General features: G+C 43.1%; 1 protein-coding gene across 1 annotated transcript in view; it reads left to right on the top strand.

Annotated features, from left to right (window-relative positions):
• Positions 1-25,513, top strand: part of NRAP (nebulin related anchoring protein) — a 75,534-nt gene that overhangs the window by 7,629 nt on the left and 42,392 nt on the right. The window contains exons 6-18 of the mRNA XM_068961772.1: positions 1,066-1,170; positions 1,869-1,973; positions 2,957-3,064; positions 3,360-3,464; positions 7,572-7,676; positions 8,666-8,782; positions 11,459-11,563; positions 13,011-13,118; positions 14,693-14,797; positions 19,290-19,388; positions 20,946-21,050; positions 23,467-23,574; positions 23,839-23,940. Of these exons, the coding sequence (XP_068817873.1) occupies positions 1,066-1,170; positions 1,869-1,973; positions 2,957-3,064; positions 3,360-3,464; positions 7,572-7,676; positions 8,666-8,782; positions 11,459-11,563; positions 13,011-13,118; positions 14,693-14,797; positions 19,290-19,388; positions 20,946-21,050; positions 23,467-23,574; positions 23,839-23,940 (1,377 nt within the window). The remainder of the gene's footprint in view (positions 1-1,065; positions 1,171-1,868; positions 1,974-2,956; positions 3,065-3,359; positions 3,465-7,571; positions 7,677-8,665; positions 8,783-11,458; positions 11,564-13,010; positions 13,119-14,692; positions 14,798-19,289; positions 19,389-20,945; positions 21,051-23,466; positions 23,575-23,838; positions 23,941-25,513) is intronic.

The raw sequence follows: 25,513 nt of genomic DNA, 5'->3' as shown, positions 1-25,513 counted from the left end.
TGATGTGACAACAGAAGCAGAGGTTGAAGCTGTTTGGGGCTGTAAACCCAGAACTGTGGACAGCCCCTTGAAGCTGGAAAAGGCAAAGAAATGGATTTCCTGCCAGAGCCTTTAGAATCAGACCTGCTGCCCTATTTTAGATTTTGGACCTGTGGCACCGTAAGAGAGATCTTAGTAGGTTTTCATCGTAGGAAAGACAATTTTACCCCAGGTTATGGAATTCCTTAATGATTTGCATGCTGTATCCTCTAGTCCTCTCCCTAAACCCAGGGCACCTGTCCTTTGAAGAAACCACTTTGGAACATATTGTTAGTCCTGAGTAACTTTGCTTTAGCACATGGAAAGAAAGCAGCTGAAGCACAGTTGCTAAGGTGCTGTGTTTTGTTAGGAGCGCAGACTAGCAGAGAGATTCAAAAGTAAGGAGGAGAAAAGAACAGATATTTCACTCCCAGGGCTGTAGAAATGTCTGGTGGTGGTTTAGTCATTAAGTTGTGTCCAACTCTGTGACCCTATGGACTGTAGAGCCCACCATGGACTGCGGGCCCGTGGACTGAGGAGCCTGCCAGGCTTCTCAGTCCATAAGGACTTTCCAGGCAAGAATACTGGAGTGGGTTGCCATTTCCTTCTCCAGGGGATCTTCCTGACCCAGGGATCTAACGCGGGTGCCCTGCATTGCAGGCAGATTCTTTACCGATTGAAAGGGAAGCCCAGAACTGTGTCTAGTGGATGAGATGCGGAAAGCTGTCCTGCGTAATAATTGCTGCATTATCTTACAAGCCTTTGAGTCAAGGGGCCTCCCTTGGGTTGTGCCAGGTTCCACAGAGTTTAATATAAACATTGAAGGGGAAACTCTTTGACCTGGGAAATATGAGTTCTTCATCCTTGGAGGTGTTAATTTAAATCACCAAGTGAATAATTTTCAAATTTATTCCAGGAGACCAAAATATTTTCCTAGTACCATATACATCCAGTTGCATCGGTTCTGATGATGCTTGCTATTGCAGTTTTATTCATTCTCATTGGAGATCCTATTGGTTCTCATGCTGACATTGGTCTGACCAACAGGAGTATCAAGAAGACTGTGAGCAACAGAGAGGCAAAGGGAGTTTTCCAGCCATGATCACACCTGCTTATCAAAGGGCCAAGATCGCCAACCAGCTGGCCAGCCAAGTGAGTGTCTTAGTGCTTACTCACTGTTGATTACACTAATTTTTGTCATTAGCGAATCCCTGGGATTCAGGTAAAATCCAACAGGAGAGCTCTTTGGGGGCAGTAGGTACCCTGAGTATGATATTACGAAGAAGACTGTGTTCTTATCTTTTCTGTATCAGTCATTCTCTATGCCTGTGCTTCCTCTATCAATGGAGAGAAGACCATGTCACTCACCCTGAAACTGAACCAAATAATTTTTCGAGGTTAAGCATCAAGGACACTGATTTTTATTAAGAGGATGGCAGATCCTACTGAAGAACAGCATAGCTGGTTGATTTAGAGCTCAGATTCTGGAGCCAGCTATATTGGGATTCGAATCCTGGCTCTCTTGCTTCGTAGCTGTGGGACCCTGCGCGAATTACTTAACCTTTCTTTTCCCCAGTTGCTCATCTGTAAAATGGGGAAAATCATAGTCCTGCCTCATGTGATTGTTCCGGAGACAAATGGATATTTGTTCAAGTTTAGCAGTTCCTGGCACTCTCTTGGACTGAACACATGTGCGTGTTTTTGGAGAGGAGCCCATAAAGCAAGTCAGAAAGACTTGCCATAGGTTTGCCTTGAGTATTGCCCAATGGTGTAGCTTCAGGACAGCTGCAGGGAGAGGTCCTACAAAGGCTGCTGGGTGTGACCTTGACTCCGTGCTGTCTCTTTGCCAGGTGGAGTACAAGAGAGGGCACGATGAGCGCATCTCCAGGTTCAGCACAGTGGCGGATACCCCTGAGCTGCTCCGGGCCAAGGCTGGGGGACAGCTTCAGAGTGATGTAAGAAATGATAGGAGCCAGGGACTTCCCTGGCCGTCTAGTGGTTGGGACTCCATGCTTCCACTGCAGGGGGGCCTGGGTTCCATCCCTGGTCTGTGAACTAGGATCTCCCATACCACTTGTGGGTTAGTCTCTCAGTCATGTCTGACTCTTTGCAACCACACAGATTGCTGCCCGCCAGGCTCCTCTGTCCATGGAATTTCCCCAGGCAAGAATACTGGGGTGGATTGCCATTCCCTTCTCCAGAGGATCTTCCCAACCCAGGGATCGAACCCCACTCTCCCACATTGCAGGCAGATTCTTTACTGTCTGAGCCACCTGGGAAGTCTGTGGAGTCCCATGCCATGTGGAGTGGCCAAAAAGAAAAGAAAGCAATGGTGGTGGCCAGACGCTGTGATTCTTCTTTAAGGTTCCCCACTCTTTCCTAACATGGAGAAGGGTGGTCAGGTCAGATTCAGCAGCTAGCACAGACCACGTGAAAACTCTTCCTTAGAGAGAAAAGTTTACATGGTATGAGTAACAAACCAGATATTTCTGATTAACCTGAAAGAATTCTTTCCTTGTCACTACAAATTATAGACTAGAACTTCCAAAGAATTTGTACCATTTGCCTTTTCGATTCCAGTTGCTCCACAGCTTAGTAAGATGGAAAACTTAGTGTTGTTCTGATTGGGAAGTTTAAGCACGAATCCAGGTTCAGCTAGCTTAACGAGTGGCTTCCGCTTGCCTTGGTTGGCCTGCAGCAGGTGCTCCCAAGTATGTGTTGAATTCTGCCTTGAGCATCTCCATGTATCAGACCCTGAGCTGGGTGTTGGGAATAAAATGGTAAATAAGGGTCCATCAAGTGCTAAACCTACTACATTGCCTAAGAGATCTGATGGAGATGTGCAGGTGTTATGGGAGCCCTTAGCAGGACTTCTCGCTCAGACTGCCTGGTAGATGGTGGGATTGTGGTAGGTGATTCAAAATATTTCTTTTTCCAGGTGAGATACACAGAGGCCTATGAACAGCAGAGAGGGAAAGGCAGTTTTCCTGCTATGATCACACCTGCTTATCAGATAGCCAAAAGAGCCAACGAGCTGGCAAGTGATGTAAGTGTCCCGGGCAATGTTGCCAGGTGAGGGGAGGAGTCAGAAAGTTACCCAGACCTGGCGAGTCCAGCTTCCTGCCTTCTTTTGTGTGCACTGTGGATCCAAGAAGGAACTTTCCTTCAGAGTTTTCAGTCAGTTTTACTAGAGCAATGATCAGGCCCTTTTATGTCTAAGAGACACTCCCTAGACTCGGGCAGAAAAAGAACATTCCGTAGATGTTCATTTTGACTCTTCTAACCCATGTGCATAAGAGGCTAAATTTACCCAGGTGTATCCTTCTCTCCCCTCCAAATAGGTGAGATACCATCAACAATATCAAAGAGAAATGAAGGGAATGGCTGGCCCTGCTGCTGGAGCTGAGGGCCCATTGCCAAAGGATTACATGGACCAGTATGGCCAGGTATGTGATAAAGTGACTTCCTGGAAGACTACCCTTTTGGATGGCCAGTTCTCAGTTTAGGCAACCCTCTAGCCCATGACACAACCTGTGACAGTTTAATCAGGGGTTGGGCTGTCGTTTATATTTGCCCTATTTATGGAAAGTGGATTTCAAAGCCAGAAAGTAGCAGGCAAACAATTACACAGGTTTCAACTTGACTCACTTAGGAAAACAAATTCTAAGTACTTTATCTTTCCTTTTTTTAAAAAAAAACTAAAGGACCTATATCAAAATGGTACGTTTGCTAGGAATAAAGCATCCTCATCTATTCATTGAAGAAAAATCTTGAGGACTCAGACTGGCTGTGTTTAGCCGGTCACTGCGTAGTAGCACCAAAGGGATCAATGCATGTCTTGAAAAATATTTTGCTGAGTAGCAGGATTCTTTTTCTTAGAAAGTGAATTTCTTATCTAGGTTGCCAGATAAAGCAATATGCCAGAGATTAAAAAAAAAAAAGCATATTGCTTTATGCCTCTTTTTCTCAATTTCATTTCTTCAATAAACTACATCTTGACAAGATGTAAAAAGACTGAGTGACAATTACAAGCTAATTTCATTTGCACATCCCTCTGTGTTTTCTGGTACTAGACAGCTGTTGTAAGGGGAAAATGGAACATTATTTTTTCATGGTTGTAAGTAAAGAATGTTGGAAGACCAAATATGTGTACTGGAAGAGAACATTCAATTGGGCTTAGTTGATTTTTTTTTTTTTCTTAATTTGACAGTTGTTTAAAATTTTTGGCACTGAGTAGACTTTACAACACATGTGACTTATTTGACATATATAATTTACAAAAGGAAACAAATAACTGATTTCTCTTCTTCAGAAAACCGAGTTGTTTATCAGTTCAGTTCAGTTCAGTTGCTCAGTCGTGTCTGACTCTTTGCAACCCCATGAACCGCAGCACGCCAGGCCTCCCTGTCCATCACCAACTCCCGGAGTTTATGCAAACTCATGTCCATTGAGTTGATGATGCCGTCTAACCATGTCATCTTCTGTCATCCCCTTCTCCTCCTGCCTTCAGTCTTTCCTGACTATTGGGTATATTCATGTGAAACTTTGAATGAATATAAAGATAGGTTTTGGTCCCTTTGCAAATATCTATCTGAACACAAATGTCTGATTTTGAATTTATAAGGCCATTTTATTAAATTCCATAATAATTGTTAGTCAAATGGTCTCCAGTGCTTAAAGCTCAATGAAAATATTTTTTTTAATAATTGTATTTATTTCTTTTTGGCTGTGCTGAGTCTTTGTGGCTGTGCAGGCTCTTCTCTCTCTAGTTGCAGTGTGCGGGCTTCTCACTGCAGCAGTCTCCCTTGTTGCAGAGAACAGGCTCTAGGGCGTGCAGCTTCAGTAGTAGTGGCACGTGGGCTCTAAAGCAAAGGCTCAATAGTTGTAACGTGTGGGCTTACTTGCTTTGCGGCATGTGGGATGTTCCTGAATCAGGGACTGAACCCATGTCTCCTGCATTGACAGGCAGATTCCTTACGACTGAGCCCCCAGGGAAACCCCAAAATATGTTTTTATTGATTTTATGTTGTAAATATGTTGCTCAGATGCTCTGGACAACTTTTCAAAGTCAGTTTTAAAAATACTTGGCTTCCACATTCAGCAGAAAATATTTTGTTCTATATTTGGGCTGTCCTATCTACCACTGTTATTACATACATATAATTTCTTATGTGTATCTAGGCCTTTCTATACACAGGGATGAAACGTACCTTCCTAGTGCCAGAGTGGAGCCTTGATTATTAGGGCATTTTGATTGAAGTTTCCAATCTGGTGCTGCTGGTAAAAAATTCATCTGCCAATGCAGGAGATGTAAGAGACGCGGGTTCAATCCCTGGATTGGGAAGATCCCTTGGAATAGGAAATGGCACCCCAGTCCAGGGAACTTGCCTGGAAAATTCCATGGGCAGGGGAGCCTGGTGGGCTACAGTCCATGGGGCTGCAAAGTGTCAGGTATGACTGAGCGACCGAGCACACAGCACATGGAATCGGGATAATAACAGATACAAGAATCAAAGTGGGTCTGGTTTGATAGCACCACCAGCAGCTGTCGGTCAAGAGGACTCCATCCCCTGTGGTATTTCACTGATTTACGTGACGCGTCAGGGTGAGAGTACAGGGCAGTGAGAGAGAAACAGGCAGTCAAATGAACTATAAATATCTGTAATGCCTAAACGACAAAGCAGTTCACTCTTTTTAATGCGTATTTTTTAGGTTAATGGACTTTACCATGTAATCTATTATTTGTAACCAGTCATCTTCCCAATAGGATTAAGTGTCTCAAAAAGATTTACATACTAAAAAAACCAAAAATTTACATGCACAACATATATTCATATAAAGAGAGACGTTAAAATAAAGCTGCAAACCAACTCCAAATCATAAAGCAGAAAGGGCAAAAGGAGGCTACCAAAGAATTTGAGTCTTTGTTATTATTATTTTTTTTAGCTTAACTTTTTTCACTTACTTCATGTGGCCCAGAACCTTCTGGCAACCAACCAAAAAAGAGCTCTTAGGCTAAGCAGTTGTCATTACTGGGTAGAAAGGAACCCTGGGCATTCTAATTTGACCCAACTGTTTCATATAAGAGAGTAGTGTGCCAGACTCTGAACCGTGTTGCTGGAGCCGGGCAGCCCCCACCGCGGAGGAGGCCAGAGTGAGATGGGGTCATAAGCCCAAGGGAACACACTAAGGGTTTCAGATCTGTGGGAGCACAGATAAGGAAGCAGCCCGTTCTGCCTGGGGCGGGCCCGGGAATGAGGGAGGAGCTCCCCGGAGAGAGGGTAGCATCTGATGGACTTTTGAAGTACATCCGGTTCCTGATGGCCGGGGAAGGTGTACACCAGTGACGTGGGGCTTCCCAGGTGGCGCTAGTGTAAAGATCCTGCCTGCCAGTGAAGGAGACGTAAGAGCCTTGGATTCGATCCCTGGGTCGGGAAGATCCCATGGAGGCGGGCATGGCAACCCATTCCAGTACTCTTGCCTGGAGAATCCCACGGACAGAGGAGCCTGGTGGGCTAAGTCCGTAGGGTCGCAAAGGGTTGGATGTGACTGAAGCAACTTAGCACATGAGGACAGCTCCATGAGAAGGAAGGTACTCCTTTATGGGAGTGGCTGGGTGATGTGGGGAAGAAGGAAGAAATCAAGACTCAGATTGTAATACTTAGTTTGAAATATACATTTGGTCCCAGTTGAGATCATCTTATGGAAATGTGAAATCTTTTCCTCCCAATATCAAAAATTCAAATCGTTATATAACCTTTCTTTGTTGGTAAATGAAATGAATCCATCACTGGGGGAGGCAGTTTGTGGGATATCAGTGCCTCTCTGCATAGATCTGCCAACAGGTCCGATAACAGTAGCATTCAAGACCTCTGGAAGACAGAGGGACTTTCCTGGTGTCTTTTAATAAATGATTATTCCATGGGCCTAGGAGACTCTTACAGTGTCTTAACTTATCTGATGGAAATGATGATGCCAATGACAATCACTTCCGTTTACTTAGTGCTGACCCCAGTAAGTGTGCTGGACAATAGTAGGTGGGTCTGCCTCCAGAGTCCACCAGCTCAATGACCACATGTGCTGCTCTTAGGGGTGAACACAGGAGAGTTCAGTGTGGACCGGCCTCCATGGGAACAGGAGATGTAAGAACAAGAGATGTAGGAGAGATCATTGCTAATCCCCTCCCCACTCCAGGGGTAGAGCATTACTGATTAAAGTTTTTTTAAAGTAACCAATTATTTGGCTGCACGGAGTCTTTGTTGCTGCTCAAGCGCTTTCCCTGTTGGCAGTGAGCGGCGGGGGCTACTCTCTAGCTGTCGTGCATGAGCTTCTCGTTGTGGTGGCTGCTCTTGTTGCAGAGCACAGACTCTAGGGCATCTGGGCTTTGGTAGTTGCTGCGCTCAGCCTCCGTAGTCGTGACACGCAGGCTTAGTTGCCCCCACAACATGTGGGATCCTAGGTCCCAGGCCAGGAATAGAACCCGTGTCCCCAGATTCTTAACTGCTGGACCACCAGGGAAGTCCCCTGATTAAAATTTTCGATTGACCCAGCAGGGTTACTCAGAAGAGTATGGCGAGCACAGAGGAAAGGGCAGCTTCCCAGCCATGATCACCCCAGCTTATCAGAACGCCAAGAAAGCCAACGAACTCGTTAGTGATGTAAGTACCTCACTGGAACAACCCATGGAGCCACAGAAGCAGAGGCAAAATGAGATTCTGGAGACTGTGCTTCCTGAAACCTACACCCAGCTGAATTTTTCAGAGCTGAGTCAAAGCACAATGTTAACCTTCAATTCCTGTCCAGATTTCTGACATCTGCTCTTTGGGTTCTTACTGTTAGGTCACATTTGTCTGCTTTAAAGGAGATTGACATGGACAAACCACATAACTTACTTGAGGTCAGCTGAAGCAAGCGCAGATACAGTCTAGCCAGATAAGATGGAGTTGGGAGAGTCTTTGCAAAATAACCCACTTTAGAAATTGAGCACTCAAGAGGAATAGCTGATTAAAATAAATAGTATGATTATCAAATTGGGTGTAACCCAGTTGATAAAATAATTTTTATTTGCAGGATGTTAACCAGTTGGCCATCCTTGAAAGATAAGCTCTCATTACACTTGGTAAAGTTATTACACTTGGTAAAGTGACTCACACACTGCAGATCTTTCACCAGCTTGAACTTGATCAATCATCAGAGGCCCAGCGTTCGTCCCATACCCCCTTTGCCCTTCTCCTTTACTTCGTTCCTACTCAGCTATTAACCATGTCCCTAGAAAAGTGCACTTTGGCCTGAGAGGGGAAATAAAGGACACATTCATCACTCGAGACTGGATGAGAAATGGTTGTTAAAACCAAAGGTGAATGGGTTTTCGGATGATACTTCTAGGTGCGGTCATTTTGAGACCTTTCTTCATGTAGAACTAGAATGTAAAGTGTAAGAAAATGTGAAAGGGGGCAGTGATATTTTAATCTAAAAGGGAGTGAGTGGTTTAGGGACTTACGGAGGAAAAACCCATGTGATTTTTTTTTTTCCTCCAGAAAATTGTATTGAATAAATGTTGACATGAAAGGTGAAGTAGATGGGGAGTAACTTCTCTGCTGGAGAATGAAAACAACAACTCTGGTTGTTCTTTGTGTGCTTCTTTCAGATAAAATACAGGCAGGACTTCAATAAGATGAAGGGCGCTGCTCATTATCATTCCCTCCCAGCCCAGGACAACTTGGTTCTGAAGCGGGCTCAGAGCGTGAACAAGCTCGTGAGTGAGGTATGTATGGGGACGGTCCCATCTGTGTGCTGTCACTACCTTTGACTCCGACAGACAGTGAGGGGGTGACCCCAGAATGAAAAATTCTGTGTTAACGCCGCATGAACTACACACGTGTTTCCAAACACCCATGAACTACACACGTGTTGCCAAAGAATGAATAGACAGTCAAAAGCAATTCATAACAGAGCGTAGAACCATGCTAATTAAATCTTTCTCTGATGGTTCAGAAGTTTCCTCCTGAAATTCTCACAGGGCTGTGGATATTCCAAAGTTCCTGGTAGTAGATTTCTAGTTGCCAGTAGATTTCTAGAACCAACCTTTATAACCATATGTCATTCTTATAGAGTGGACATCAAAGATGAGGAGTGTTTTGAACATGGGACCTCCCTGATTCTCTCATTTTTGTAGTCAGGTTTCCAAGAAGCTCTATCTGCTGTATGAATTCCCCTTGCCTTAGAGACAGACCTGGCTGCCAGAGACGGTGTTTTGTTTGGCCCGCCAAGGGGTTAGGAATTTTAGAATTACCAGGGCTGTTTGCAAGGGAATATCCCCTCTAGTTCCCCATATCCTTTTTATTGTTCTTGAGTTTCTTATAGCAGCTTCTTCTCTGTTCACATCACCTATCAGGACCCTGAAGGCATTTGAGTTGTCAGCCTCTTGCCAGGCTATGCATAGGACTCATCTAACAAGTTGTCTGCAACTCAAAAAAGAATATGCAAAAATCCTAAAAGATTTTTCTTCTCTTCCCTGAGAGTCAGTCCTTTATCCCAAAAAGTGCCTTAGCCTGTGATGCTACTCAGAATCACAAGAGTGTACATTTCCTGGCCATCTTCAGAAACGTCAGATACTTAGAAATAGTGGATAGGTGCCAAGCTCTTGGAACCTGCATTAAAAAAAAAATTGTATATTTGGCAGTGTCAGGTTTTAATTGCTGCACATGGGACCTGGTTCCCTGACCAGGGATCGAACCCAGGCCCCTTGCCTGGAACGTGGAGGCTTAGCCATGGGACCACCAGGCAAGTCCAGAACCTGCATTTTAAACAAATTATCCATATGATTCTTATGCGCTAGGCCAGAGGTCAGCAAACTATAACCTGAGTAACAAATCTGGCCCATAGCCTGTTTTTAGAAATGAAGTCTTATTGAAATACATCGTGTATCTGCCTTTGAACGATACGGACAAAATTGATAGAGAGATTGTACATCGTACAGGGCTTCCCAGGTGGCACACAGGGTCGCAAAGAGTTGGACACGACTGAAGTGACTCAGTGCGCACACACATACACACACAGACACACAACGTCCTACCAAGACTCAAATGTTTACCATCTGCTCATTTATAGAAAAAGTTTGCTGAATCTTGCGTTTTGACTCCTGGAACATTAGATCTAGGTGGGGTCTTTGCAGTCTTTTGTCCCTGGCTTTGTCATAGACCTGGAAAAGTCAAGTGTCTTGCTCTGGTTCCGATAGACTTCTAGGGGCAGAACTAGAACCAGACCCAGGAATAACACTGTTACCATTTTGGCCTTTTTCTAGTGAAAGTGAAAGCGTTAATTGCTCATTTGTGTCTAACTCTTTTCGACCCCATGGGCTGTAGCTCACCAGGCTCCTCCATTCATGGGATTTTCCAGGCAAGAATATGGGAGTGGGTTGCCATTTCCTTCTCTAGGTATCTTTTCAACCCAGGGGTCGAACCTAGGTCTTTTACATTACAGGCAGATTCTTTACCATCTGAGCCACCAGGGAAGCCCTTTTCTATGTGAATATACTATAAACAAATATATGAATATAAAAACATTTTTATAGAGTTAGAATTCAACTGTGTGTACAGTTTTATGTGCCTTTTTTCATTTTATATCATATTATAAGCATTATGATGCATCTTGCAAACTTAAAGAGGCATATTCCCACCAAATGTTTTATAAGGTATGATAATAAATTGTGTTTCCTTTGGTAAGCATCACAAGGGAACCTTCCATTTCTTTTTGCCCTCACGCTTATCTAGTAAGACAAACCAGCCCTGCCTCTATTAATGGTAACTAGCCTTCAGCTGCCTTCTCCAATTACCTGGAGTGACTTGGAGTCTATTTAATAATGACCTCACATCTTACTTACAACTACCCAGAGGAGCTCAACTAGCCATTTAAAATTAGAAGGCACTCTGTGTTTATGTGTGGTCTCATTTATTATGCTCTTTTGTAAAGTAACTTTTTTGGTTAAATTCTACTGAAGTATATATACAGAGAAGTGCATACATCATAAGTGTTCAATAGGAAGAATTTCCACAAGTGGACTCATCTTTGTAATAAGCAATCAGATCAAAAAACAACATGACCAGAAGTCCTGACATCCCCCCAGACACCTGTCCCCAGAAGTGACCACTGTCCTGATTTCTAAAACTATTTTGCCATTTTTTGAGCTATATAAAAATCTTAAAGTATTTACTCTTGAAAGGGACTATATATTTTTTAATATCCAGAACCAAACTGATTATTTGCTTATTAACTATTTGAAAGGAAAACATGTATTGTTGACCTACAGTAGCCTATGCCTGCTATTTTAAAATCTTCGGTTGAAAGTTTTCTAAAAATATCCTAAGTTGAGCCCTGGTGACATTTTCAAGAGTGACTTCGGGTTTGGTTCTCTTGTGCATCTGGTGTTTTGGTTTCCAAGGTGGCGTATAAGAAGGATCTGGAAAGTAGTAAAGGTCATAGTATCAACTACTGTGAAACGCCTCAATTCAGGAATGTGTGCAAGATTTCAAAATTCACCAGTGATGTGAGTTTTTAATGCCTAAGCCTTTGTTTGGCCTTTTTTTTTTTTTTTAAATGACCTGAATTTCTTGGTCTCCTAAGAGACTGCGAACATGAATGCATCTGGATGTCTTGGAGAAGCATGGCTTCTTAGGCACAGATACTATGAGTGCTGGTAGAGATTGCCTGCTGGGGCTGGTCCATGGAGTGTTAAATCCCCAGCATGCACTTGACCCTGAGTCCTCAGGGCTGCATCTGCCCTCTTGCCTCCTTCATGTAAAACAGTATCCAGATCCTAGTGGCAAATGCTGGTGAGGAAGCCTAGCTGAGCATGCAGCGTTCCCTCTCAACTTGACTTTGTGCTTCTTAAATTAGTACACAATCTCAGTTATCCTGCACGGTCACCTGGAGGGCCAGGTGTTATTTCCCCATCTTACAGCTGAGCAGATGTATGCTGGCGTGGCATTTGCAAATTTGGAAATTCTCAAAGTCTGGGGATGTATCCTTGAGAACATCAGAGAGTGGTTTATATGATTATACTCTACTTAGTTGATTATAGTAGTAAAATCTGAAATCACGTGGGACTTTGTAAGGCTTAGCAAAGAATTTTCTCTTTTTTTGCATACATGCCATAGTTGAGTGCACCAGCTTCGGAGCTGATGGGCCTGGTTCCATAATTGGCTAAGGGGCCGACTTTGGGCAAGTTGTTTGAGTTCATGGAGCCATTTTGCCTGTCTGTAAAGTGGGGATGATAATAAATCCTTCCTCCTCATAGAGTGTTTGTGAAGATTAACTGAGATAAGTAGAACTATATGTGATATAGAGTAATAGCATTCTGTTAAAATACTCTCAGTGCCTGGAAACTCAGTGGCCTCCCAAGGTAGGTGATTTTAATGTAGCTTTATTAGAAAGTACTAGATTTTTCTATTTGTGACTTCTTGTCTTCTTGTTTCGTTCTTCGTAAGCTCCATTTGGGACATAATATAGTTGCGGTAGTAGCCAGTGTGTCATGTAAAAGGTGCAGAATTCGGCAAAGCTCAGGTTTTATTCTTCATATATCTAGAAAGAGTGGTAATAGCATGCAGTACAGGGGCTTGGGGCATGGGGTTGCATGCAGCCCCCATATGATCAGTGCTTGTCTTTGGAAAGCTCCACGTTTATATGATAGGTTTTCACGTTGGAAAAATCTGGTATGTTTACAACTGAAAATGTTAAAAAAAAAAAATCAGGTCTGTTTTGTGCTGTCTATGCATCAGATCCTATGTTTGCTTGTAAGCTTGTTTTACCTCAACTGCCTGAATTCTAATTTTTTTTTTTTAGGTTTGTCTTATTTTTAATTCGCTGACCCACTGAATACATAAATAGGCTCTATTTAATCATTTATATGTTGGATTTAGCCATTAAGATGAGTCATTTGTCTTCCATGAGTTGGGGAGAGAATGCTTTTTTGAAGGTTTTGTGTTCCCATGTAGAATAAATATAAAGAAAACTACCAGAACCGCATGAGAGGCCGCTATGAAGGAGTCGGGATGGACAAACGGATGCTCCATGCTCTGAAAGTTGGAAGCCTGGCAAGCAATGTGAGTCCTGTTGTGGAGGGCCTGCATGTCCTCGGGGTCTGTTGGGGTGGAGGGAGAAAGGGCAAGAAGAATTCAGCCAATTCTTTCCCAACCTCCCCTTTAAAAAGGTCAGTGTTTTGTTGTGTAAAGACTGACCTCAAAGAGTTTCTAAATGTTAATCAATACAACCAACGCTAGGTAAAAAATCCTTGAAAACTTTCAAAAGCTTCCATGTATTAATCTCAGCTTTCTCTGCTTTGAAGAGTACTTAGATCTATTGTAATTGATCCAGTGTAACAAAAACTTTCAGTTTCTGAGAGATAAAGAGAAATGGATGAGCGTGATTCTCATTTGAAATGCTTCAGATTTCCAAAGCGTTTGTGATTTATTTGAAATTGGTTGGTTGGTTGGTTGACTAATTTATTCATTCGTTCCATCTTAGTGTTCATTGTAGATTTCCTGTGTCCAGGCACTGCTCAAGACAGTGGGATAACAAGGTAGCTCAGGTCCCTCTTTTTGCTAAAGCATGTGATCTATTAATCTCTGGCTTTGTCCTTTCAGTTTCAGTTCAGTTCAGTTCAGTCACTCAGTTGTGTCTGACTCTTTGAGACCCCATGAACCGCAGCACACCAGGCCTCCCTGTCCATCACCAACTCCTGGGGTTTACCCAAACTCACATGCATCGAGTCAGTGATGCCATCCAGCCGTCTCATCCTCTGTCGTCCCCTTCTCCTCCTGCCCCCAATCCCTCCCAGCTTCAGGGTCTTTTCCAATGAGTCAACTCCACATGAGGTGGCCAAAGTACTGGAGTTTCAACCTCAGCATCAGTCCTTCCAATGAACACCCAGGACTGATCTCCTTCAGAATGGACTGGTTGGATCTCCTTACAGTCCAAGGGACTCACAAGAGTCTTCTCCAGCACCAGAGTTCAAAAGCATCAATTCTTTGGCGCTCAGCTTTCTTCCCAGTCCAACTCTCACATCCATATATGACCACTAGAAAAACCATCTCCTTGATTAAATGGACCTTTGCTGGCAAAGTAATATCTCTGCTTTTTAATATGCTATCTAGGTTGGTCATAACTTTCCTTCATTCAGTTTACACGTTTGCAAATGCCAAATTGTACATCTTGGAAGTAAAGGACACCAAGAAGAAGCTGATCTCGTAATTAAAACCTACACATGTCAAATTTCATTGAGAAAGTCAATTTGACCTTTAGAAAAAAATTTCAAGTACTCTGAAGACTCTTGAATTTTCATTTATTTTCTGGGCATTAGCCAAGAAGCTCTTTTATTGTATGCTTGTATGCAAATGCTTTTTCTTTAACAAAAAAATCTACAAGGGACTCCATGATTAATAAGAAAGATAAAATAAATGTGCTACAGATGAAGTTAGCTAATTTTGGGTTAATTAAGAAGAAGAATTCAAATTAATTAAAGGCAAAAGTGTGAATGTAATTTAATTTTCCTTGGAGGTGATGAAACTGAATTAATTTTGTTTCTGGTTATTTAAAGAATATTTTTATGACATTCAAACAAGGTCACAAGAAAGTGGGGGCTAATTTCTCTTTTCTTGCTCTTTTCTTTGTGTTTCAGATCGCCTACAAGGCTGATTATAAACATGATGTTGTCGACTACAACTACCCGGCCACTCTTACCCCTTCCTATCAAACAACAATGAAACTGGTTCCCTTGAAAGATGTGAGTCCTTCCCCAATAGACTGTTATTCCTCATCACTTCCCTCCAATGGAGTGATTGTTAGTCAGCGAGATAGAAAGAAACAGGATACAGCAATTCCTAGGAGATACAAGGGACTGAGAAGAAGTAACTCTTTTCTAACAGGACGTTCGTATATACATGTCTGGAAACTCTTGGATTTCCAACATAAGGCAGAGACAACCCTGGTTTCATCTTGGAAATGTCTTAAAGTTCCATTTCACCTCTTAGAATTTGGGAACTATATCTGCTGCTGGGCACATTTAGAGTAATTATTTGCTAGCAGTGATGAGGTTTATTTTTTTTTAAAGTTTTATGTTTGAGGACCAGAGGAAGTAAACTGACATAGCTATAAGTTGAGAGGAAATGGCAGCATTGGCTTAATTATTTTCTCCAGGAGCACTTAATTATTTTCCCCAGGAGAAATATGAGTGTAATTTTTAAATTTAATTTTATATAATATTAAATAAAATAATTTAAGATTAAGAAAATAACTTAATTTTATTATTTAATATTATAGCAGTGATTTGATTTACTTATAGTTTGGTTTGTTGCCAATGAAATGTGTATAATTAATTAATTTCATTGTTTTCTAATTACAAGAATTTTACTACATGTTGATTACAGAAAATTTAGAAAATACAGAAACGTACAAGGGAAAGAGTAGAAATTATCTGCTGTTTTAAACAGTACATGAGGTGGTTTAGAACTGAGTTGTCAGTTCATGTTTGTCAGTGGGAGTTATCTTCAGTCAGTCATATACTGTAAGGACTTCCCTGGTGGTCAGTGTTTAAGACTTCACCTTCCAGTGCAGGAGGTGAGGGTTGGATCCCCGGTCAGGATGCTAAGATCCTACATTCCTCAGGGCCAAAAAACCAAAACATAACACAGAAGTATATTGTAACAAATTCAATAAAGAGTTTAAAAAGGGTCCACTTCAAAAAAAAAACCTTACAAAAATAATACAGTATCTCATTCAACTTGTGCCCATTGAGTGCTCAGGGCTACTTTCCTTCACATTCTTCTGGAGGCAGCACAGCTCCAGCAGTTGACCTGGTCTGTGCTGTTGGTAGATGGGTCTTTGCAGCTGTTTCCCTTTTGCTCTGAGTAGGAGCAGTGTCACATTCCGCTGGGCATCTCCAGCATCTAACATAGTTACAGGACAGCAAAGGCCAGTCAGTGGCAAATGACAGCTTGATGGATGAAAGGGGCTTTTCAAATGTGTGATAAAGGAGGGGATGGGAAGTAGAATATAAGCGCCCCCATTTTGCTTATCCCTTTCCCGGAAAGTTCGGTTGCATTGACTCACTCATTTCACCCTAATGAAATTCAAGTTTAAACTTGGCTACCAAAGCCAGGTTTCTCTCTTTTGGCTGCATACATTATCTGAGAAACTTGAGGAATCAAGAGCATCTCATAAAATCTGAGTGAGCGTTTTCACAGTGGGCTTCTGAGTGAGTCCTTTTTTTGAGTGGACTTCCATAGTAGCTCAGTCAATAAAGAATCCACCTGCAAAGCAGGAGGCTGGGGTTCAATCCCTGGGTCAGGAAGATCCCCTGGAGAAGGAAGTGGCAACCCACTCCAGTATTCTTGCCTGGAAAACCCCATGGACAGAGGAGCCTGGCGGGCTGCAGTCCATGGGGTTGCATACTCAGACATGACTGAGCAACTAACACTTTCACCTTCACAGTAGAATTCTAGAAACAATGCATAGTAACACAAATGAAATGAGAGAGGGTCCTACAACTATTATATAGGGTCCTATAACAGCAGTCCTGTTATAACATGTCTTGCTATTACATTTGCCTATATAAGACAGTGGATCAAACCAGCCACCTGAAATAGAGTCAGCTCAACCTGGAGAAGTCTGAGAGATGAATTAAACTAGACTGGATTAGAAATATTAATTGGAAGCAGAGGTAGATTCTGCACTGGCAGCCCATGAGCCAGATCCAGGTTGCAGAGGTATTTGATGTGGCCACACAGTGTTAAGAAAAATTGTTTTTGAAACGATATGTAGAAATTGTGGGTTCACATAGGAACTGTGGCCCTAGTTCCTGCATGGCAGCAGTGGATGGGGACTGAGTGGCCACCTCTTCTATCACCTCAACCTGCTTTGCTTTTTTTATTTTCCTGGCTCCTGTGTGAAAATTTTTACCGCCCTTAATGTAGGACTTTAGTTTTCAGGAAGTTTGGGAATCCATTTATATTTGTGGTCTCTCTTTCTGTCTGGTAGTCTTAAAGTTGGTCAGGTAGCCCTGAAATTAAATAAACAAGCATGGGCCCTTAATTAGAGAACATTCCTTTCAGATGGATTTTAAAAACACTAATAGCATTAAAATGAGACTCTACCCTCAGCAAAGGGACCTTTCAGAACGTAGACTGAAGCACTGACCAAGCACCTGTGATGTTGCAAAGATATAATTAATCATGGAGGATGTTAATTATGTCCTGCAGAGGAAAGTAATTGTGCTCTGCAACATACTTAATGCAGAATTATCAGGAAGGAATTTGCCATTTAAAAAACACAGTTTTGTGACATTTTATCACGCATAATTCTGAATTCTATTAGACTCTATTATGAGATGATAATTTTCCCTCTGACTTAGTGCATTAGGAAGCTACTGTAGTGTAATCTCATTAATATTTGACATTGAAATGACCATATTGCCTAGTTTTTCTACATACCCCAGGTCCAAAACTCAAAATGTGCAAAAACTTTTCTCCTTGAATTGTTAACTAAATAGAATGAAGCAATGCTGTCCCTTTTCTCCGAATCCAACAAAAGATTCTGTGGTCTAGTATCTGGAACACTCTGTTCTTCTTAGACCTTGTTCTAGAAGCTAATTTATAAGTCTTTTGTTTGTTTGTTTTCTAATTTGTCATAATACATTTCCTTCTCTAAGCAGAGATAGCTCTGGTTATAGGGTACCCCTGGCTCATCTGTAAGATAACAGGTAACAGTTCCAAGCACACCAGCATTGGCAAAACCACAGTTATAGTCTGCAGTCTGGGAGCCACTTTGGGAGGCCAACTGCTGGGATTTGAACCCTAGCCCTGACACCAGGGACTTTCCTGGTGGCTCAGACAGTAAAGAATCTTCCTGCAATGCTGGAGACCGGGATTCGACCCCTGGGTGGGGAAGATCCCCTGGAGAAGGGAATGGCTTCCACTCTAGTATTTTTACCTGGAGAATTCCATGAACAGAGGAGCCTGGTGGGCTACAGTCCATGGTGTCTCAAAGAGTCGGACATGACTGAGTGACTAACACTTTCTGAAACCAGCTGGGGACCTTGAGCAAGTCACTTCAGGGCTCTGTGCCTCATGTTGTGAGGTGGGGGTAACAGTGCTCCCCACAGGGTGGTTGGGAAGATTCAGTGTGTAAATAAACGTAAAGCACTTGCAGTAGCGCGAGGCACATAGTAAGTGCTATTTTTCAGTCGTAATTATTGTTTAGCTCCTGTTGGAACAGGCAAGAATGTAGTCAGTCCAAGGAAGAGATGCTGTCTCAAGCTTTGCACTGGGTCTGTTTCCCTTGGGTCAGTGGGTTTTAAAATACTGAACTGTTTCTCAGCATTTAAAATTGTAAGAACTTATATAATAATATGGGTTTCTGGTTTCTTTGGGATAACTGGACTGTCTGGCCACTCTGAGTCCCATTTAATCAAGATCACTATCTCCCAGAGCTGAGCAGTAGCTCTGCCCTTTGCCACAGTCCCCACCACTCCTCATTACTCCCCCACAATGAGGCCAAACATTGAGCCAAGATGAGTGCCATCCAGCTAGTGGTCTGTGACTCACAGGGTTGAGCTGTCACCCAGGGAGGTGGCAACAGGAGGTGACAGCAAGTGGGTAGGATGACAGACATCAGACTCTTGTTTAGACAAACAGGATATAGTAGAAAAGTGCAAGGCTGCCCCCTGTGAGGGCACAGCCCCCTGCTATGAGATCATGGTCAGAGGCAGTAGGTGGAGTGTGGACAGAGAAGTAAGAGCTAGTGGGATGCTGGAAAGTGGAGTGTGGAGGCCTAAAGAAGCTGCCATACTGTGCAGGATATTGGGTGGGGCCCTGGGCTTTGGGCAATTAAACAGAGGCAGGAAGACCATGTGTGAGATGTTTGATAGTGATCTGACTGCTACTAACAGATCCAGAACCTAGTTGACTAAAAGGCCTAGCCTGGAGATGGTAGGTTTTAAAATTCCTTTCTCTGATTAGCGGTGTGGATGATCACCCTTCCTTCCATTCCCTGGCCATTCAGTTGAACTCTTTTGGTGAGCCACCTATTCAGTCACTCACTCTTCAGTGGGCTGTTTTTCCATCTTGGAGTGGGCTTGGAGTGTCTGTTGGTCTCCAGTTGGAATCTTCGGGTTTTTCTTTGGTCATTTGAGAATCACGGCGCTATAGGGCTGAGGGGGAGGGAGCTAAGGAAATCTTAGAGCAAAGTACAGGTGACACCTTGTGCCTCTCTGCATCCAGGTCAACTACAGGCAAAGCATCGACAAGCTGAAGTACAGCTCTGTGACCAACACTCCTCAGATTGTTCAAGCCAAAATCAATGCCCAGCAACTGAGTCATGTAAGTGATACCCTCTCCACCCGGCTAGATGTGGGGGACTTGCAGTTGCTTTGTAGTGTTCTGGATATCTGGTTCCCCAAAGATTTGACTTTCATTGATGGTGTCATATGTCCTGTTAAAACCGTGAGATGGCTCATTTTAAAAGTTACTATTTTTAATATTTATTTATGTCTGGCTGCGCTGGGTCTTCCCTGCGCTGTGCGTGCAGCCTTTCTATAGCTGCGGCAGTCAGGGGCTACTCTCTAGCGTGGTGCTAGAAGCGTTGGGCTTCTCATTGCGGTAGCTTTTCTAGTTTCGGAGCATGGACCCTAGAGTAGTTGTGATGTGCCAGCTTAGTTGCTCCGCAGCATGTGGGATCCTCCAAGACCAGGGATCAAACCCATGTCCGCTGCTTTGACAGGCAGATTCTTAATCACTGGACCCCTAGGAGAGTCCAGAAATCACTCTCTTTGATTTAAACTTTATTTTATAAAATTTCAAATACATTCAGAAGTAGAAAGGACAGCATAATGAACCCCCAGGCAGCCATCACTCAGCTTCAATGAATTAACTCGTAGCCAGTCTTGCTTCTGTATGCACATCCACTGTCCCCTTCCATATTATTTTGAAGGAAATCCTAGGTATTGTATAATTTAATCTACAGATATTTTAGTATGAATCTCTAAAATATAAAAATAATTTTAAACATATTTATACAATTTTGATATATCACACCAAAAAACGAACAAAAATTCTTAACATCACCAATGTCCAGGTGACATTCAGCATTCCAGTTGTCTCATAGGGTTATTTTTTTTTTTTTACAGTTTGTCTGAATCAAGCTCCAGATAAGGTTCACACTTTGTGATTGGTTGATATGTCTTCAAGACTCTTTTCATCTTTAAGTTTTCCTCTTTATTTCTTTTCTTGCAAGTTGTTTGTGGAAGAAACTGAACTGTTTATCCTATAAAGTCTCCCACATCTGAGCTTTGCTGGCTGTATCCCAGTGAGGATTGCACATGTGTTCTTCTGGCCTCCAGTGCCTACAAAATAATAGTTGGATCTCTAGGTTTGGTCAGGCTCAGGTTTAATTTGGGGGCAAGACTGCTTTTCATATGATGCCGTGTTCTTCCATTGGGAATCATAAAATGTCTGGTTGGCTGTTTTTGTGTGTTGTTTAAGATGGTCTGTTTCCAGTGTGGGCAGACATTTGATAATTACTCTTTGAGTATCTAACTGCACATAATGAGAGGTTTGGCATTGCAGGAAGTTTAAAAAAACAAGTTTCATAGCCTCAAGTGCTACCAGCGGGTGAGGTAGCCACAGGGAAGTCTTTTGCAAAGTTGTAACTGTGAGCATGCCTTTGAGTTGTTTGACTTTTCATTTGGCATCTTCCGTCTGTTAATTTAAAACATTCATAAAATTACAGGCTTCCTTGTGAAATGCCTTTTCCAGAAATTCCTTTTCGGCTACGGGCCTACAAAAAGAGAGTGAAAAAGAGCGCATTCTCTCCAAAGTTCTCCTTCTGCCATGTCAAAACCATGTGCTTACCCTGCGGGTTTATTTTACATCCAACAGGTGAATTACCGTGCTGACTATGAGAAAAACAAGTTGAATTACACGTTGCCCCAGGACGTCCCTCAGCTGGTGAAGGCCAGAACCAATGCAGAATTGTTTAGCGAGGTGAGCAAGGAGCATGGGTGAGAACACGGTGGGGGCTATAAACAGATGTGAAAATGAAGGGACGAGAGCAGTCCAGAAAACAGGGCCCAGGCAATCCTCTGTTCATGGAGAGGTTCGTCAGAGGCACCCATCAGGTTATGATTTTGAATGTTGTTGTTCATGTGGTAGTTCATGAGAATAAATTGATCACAGCAACTGAATTCTCAGTGTTCATGCATGTGTATGGTGTATACTGGAACACACACATACACACACTCATACACACTCATCATCATCACCATCATCATCCTGATGACTCCTAGCTGGTGCTTTGCTGTGTGAGTAAAAAGTTTAAGTTTGAAGACGACAAAACTTAAACACCAGATTCTCCCAGGAGGCACAATGAGGCTATGACTAGGCTTCTTATTCTAAATGGGAATTGTAGGGCAGGAAAAAGGAAAGAGGAACTAACCTGGGAGGTAGTGGTTTAGTTGCTAAGTCATGTCCCACTCTTGGGACCCTGTGGACTGTAGCCCACCAGGCTCCTCTGCCCATGGGATTCTCCAGGCAAGAATACTGGACTGGGTTGCCATGTCCTTCTCCAGGGGATCTTCCTGACCCAGACATCGAACCCAGGTCTCCAGCATTACAGGCAGGTTCTTTACCATCTGAGCTACCAGGGAAGCCCAGTTAAGAGTTTGGGATTAACATATGCACACTACCATCTATGGGGTAGGTGAACAATCAGTTCAGTTCAGTTCAGTTCAGTCACTCAGTCGTGTCCGACTCTTTGCGAACCCATGAACTGCAGCATGCCAGGCCTCCCTGTCCATCACCAACTCCTGGAGTTCACTCAAACTCACGTCCATCGAGTCGGTGATGCCATCCAGCCATCTCATCCTCTGTCGTCCCCTCTTCCCCCTGCCCCCAATCCCTCCCAGCATCAGAGTCTTTTCCAGTGAGTCAACTCTTCACATGAGGTGACCAAAGTACTGAAGTTTCAGCTTTAGCATCATTCCTTCCAAAGAACACCCAGGGCTGATCTCCTTTAGAATGGACTGGTTGGATCTCCTTGCAGTCCACGGGACTCTCAAGAGTCTTCTGCAACACCACAGTTCAAAAGCATCAATTCTTCGGCACTCAGCCTTCTTCCCAGTCCAACTCTCACATCCATACATGACCACTGGAAAAACCATAGCCTTGACTAGACAGACCTTTGTTGGCAAAGTAATGTCTCTGCTTTTGAATATGCTATCTAGGTTGGTCATAACTTTCCTTCCAAGGAGTAAGTGTCTTTTAATTTCATGACTGCAATCACCATCTGCAGTGATTTATAGGGACCTACAGTATAGCAGGGAAGCCTGGTGTGCTGCAGTCCATGGAGTCGCAAGGAGTTGGACACGACTGAGTGACTGTACTGAACTGAACTATATAGCACAGGGAACTATACCAAATATCTTGTAATAACCTATAATGTAAAAGAACTGAAAAGGATATATATGTATAATGTTTATGTATCTATCTATCTATCTATCTATACATATATCTGAATCACTTTGCTTTACACTTGAAACTGGCATACTATTATAAATTATACTTTAATAAAAATTTTAAAATGGAGAAAATAATCTTTTTTGTATGCTTATTCTGTGCTGGACACTGGGATAGGCATTATATATGGAATTATTCATATGTATTATATTCATATAACCCCTTGGAGTTATTTATTGCAGAGACACAGTTGGTGGCATGGGCTTTGGTATCAGAGAGCCAGGTGCTACTACCATGGCAACAATAATACCCTGTATCTGTTTGCACTTGATGCACTTAGGGTATCTGTTCTCAGTGAGGGAATCAACAGTGTATATGGTATATTCTTACTGCCACCCTTGTGTTAAGTCACTTCAGCTGTGTTTGACTCTTTGCAACCCTATGGACTGTAGCCCACCAGGCTCCTCTGTCTATGGGATTCTCCAAGCAAGAATACTGGAGTAGGTTGCCATTCCCTTCTCCAGGGGATCTTTCCCACCCAGGAATCGAACCCATATCTCTTATGTCTCCTGCGTTGGCAGGCAGATTCTTTACCACTAGCACCACATGGAAAGCCCCTTAGACAGATATATGATATTACTTTTGCAAATGGTAAACTGAGGACCAAAAAAGTGAAGTAATTTGTCCAAGGTCACATGGTCAGGCAGCAACAGAGTTAGGATGAACCCATGGGTCTTCTTATTGTCCTCTCCCATCATTGCCCCACATGGCTCTACAGTGAGGGAATCAACAGTGTTAATAATTGTTATTATCACTTCGGTAGTAACAGCCAAGATTCTGCTCTGTAAACAGATGAAGGTGCCAACTTGGTAATTTAAAAAACTTCTGTTCAACTTTTGGCAAGACTGGACAGTGATTCCCATTCACCTGTGATTCTGTTTGTCAGGTTAAGTACAGAGAAGGCTGGGAGAAGACAAAGGGGAAAGGATTTGAGATGAAGCTGGATGCCATGTCTCTGCTGGCTGCCAAAGCTTCCGGAGAGCTTGCAAGCAATGTAGGTTTCTCTCATTAACTCAGAAATGCATAAAAAATGGTTCCAGTAAAACATCAGTGGTCTCGCAGAAAAGAATAATGACTGTTAACCTTGTAAACATTGCTACGCTTTAATCTTCTACTGGCTTTGAGAAAGACTGGGAGGTGTTTTTTCGGAATAGTTCCCCTTGCACTTGTCACTTAGACATGGTCCCCCTTGCACTAACCACAGTCCCTCCCATGGCAAAGTTTCTCTCTCACAGTTGACTTTCCTCTGTCTCTCCAGATTAAATACAAAGAGGAGTATGAAAAAGCAAAAGGCAAAGTCCTAGGAACTACAGACTCGAGGCTGCTGCACTCCCTTCAAGTTGCCAAGATGAGCAGTGAGGTAAAATCTTTTCTACTCCTCAACCCCCTCACTTAGGGCTGTGTTGCTGTGAAAGTTTTTCCCAGCCTGCTTCACCTGAGACTGTTATTTTTCCACTTCCGCTTGTAATTTCTTTCCTGACTTATGTGGGAAATGTTTCCTTCCTTTATCTTGGCAAAGACTACTGTTCTTTTAAAGTAGATGAGAAGTGTGTGGTCTCTAAGGGTGACCGGCATCTGCTGTTCATGGTACAGGATGCTGGGCCACATCTATTCACTCTGAAATGTTTACTAAACAACTACTCTGTGCAACATACTGTGTGAGACACCAGGGCTGTAAGAGGAAACAACACATACCTGGTGTCTCTCTAATGGAGTTTAATTATGTTGGGAGCGTTAGATAGGAAGCATTCTGTTTATTGAGGTGGTGTCCTGGATGAATCCTCTCGTCCAAACAAAAGTGGTATTCAAAATGTTTGTTTAGTCAGCAACTGGGGCATCTAGGTTCCAGCTGGGAGAAGGCAATGGCACCCCACTCCAATACTCTTGCCTGGAAACTCCCATGGACGGTGGAGCCTGGTAGGCTGCAGTCCATGGGGTCGCTAAGAGTCGGACACGACTGAGCGACTTCACTTTCACTTTTCACTTTCATGCATTGGAGAAGGAAATGGCAACCCACTCCAGTGTTCTTGCCTGGAGAATCCCAGGGATGGGGAAGCCTGGTGGGCTGCTGTCTCTGGGGTCGCACAGAGTCAGACACAACTGAAGCGACTTAGCAGCAGCAGCAGGTTCCAGCCACTCAAAATGGCAGTGCTTGTAAACCACTATAGTGGCAGGGGGTTGACCTGGGCACGTATCCCTTAGCAGAAACCTTTGGGAAAGCAGTGGTCTGCCAAAAGGGTCAGATTTGGTTTCCAGTTAAGACTTCCCTGTCAATGCCGAACAGGCAAAAAGGAGGCATGGTCGTCAATTCTGCTTTACGATGGTGAGGCTGGCTTATGCTGCTTTGGTGGTGCAGTCAGTTATGATTACCTGGTGAGTCATGGAGGAACCAGGGCTTGAGTAGAAAAAGAGAATTGGCATCTTATAACCATTTTGGATGTGCCCTATGGAACAAGCCCTCTAATGTCCTCAGTCATGAAGTATACAGAGATGCTGAGCATTTGGCTTCAGTCTAGACAGAGAACAAAACTGATTTTGCATACTTGTAGTTGGAGCAAGTGGGGCCAAAAAAGGTGGCCTTGCCCTAAGTCATAATGTAGTCAGTGGTAGTGGCTGAGGAATAGAGAATTAGACCCTAGAAGTTAAGAACTCTTAACTTACTCCTAACTTACTCCTAGACTTTCTACTGTACCACACTTCCTCACCATCACACCATCATCACCACCATCACACTATCACCATCATCATCACCACCATTCATCCTCATTGCCAACATTTATCAGGTGTTTGCTGTATACCATCCCTGCACTAAGTGGGTTTCGGCTCCTGTTTTGTTTACTTTTCACAATAGCCCTCCAAGGAAAATGAGCCTTTAGAGAGGTGATGTGGCTTCCCAGAGGCCATCTAGCTGGCAAAGTTCAGATCAGATTTGA

Source organism: Capricornis sumatraensis, chromosome 23, assembly GCF_032405125.1.
Source record: "Capricornis sumatraensis isolate serow.1 chromosome 23, serow.2, whole genome shotgun sequence".
NCBI classification, from domain to species: domain Eukaryota; kingdom Metazoa; phylum Chordata; class Mammalia; order Artiodactyla; family Bovidae; genus Capricornis; species Capricornis sumatraensis.
Note: the sequence above shows the minus strand (reverse complement) of the source record. Positions and strands in the feature narration are given on the sequence as shown.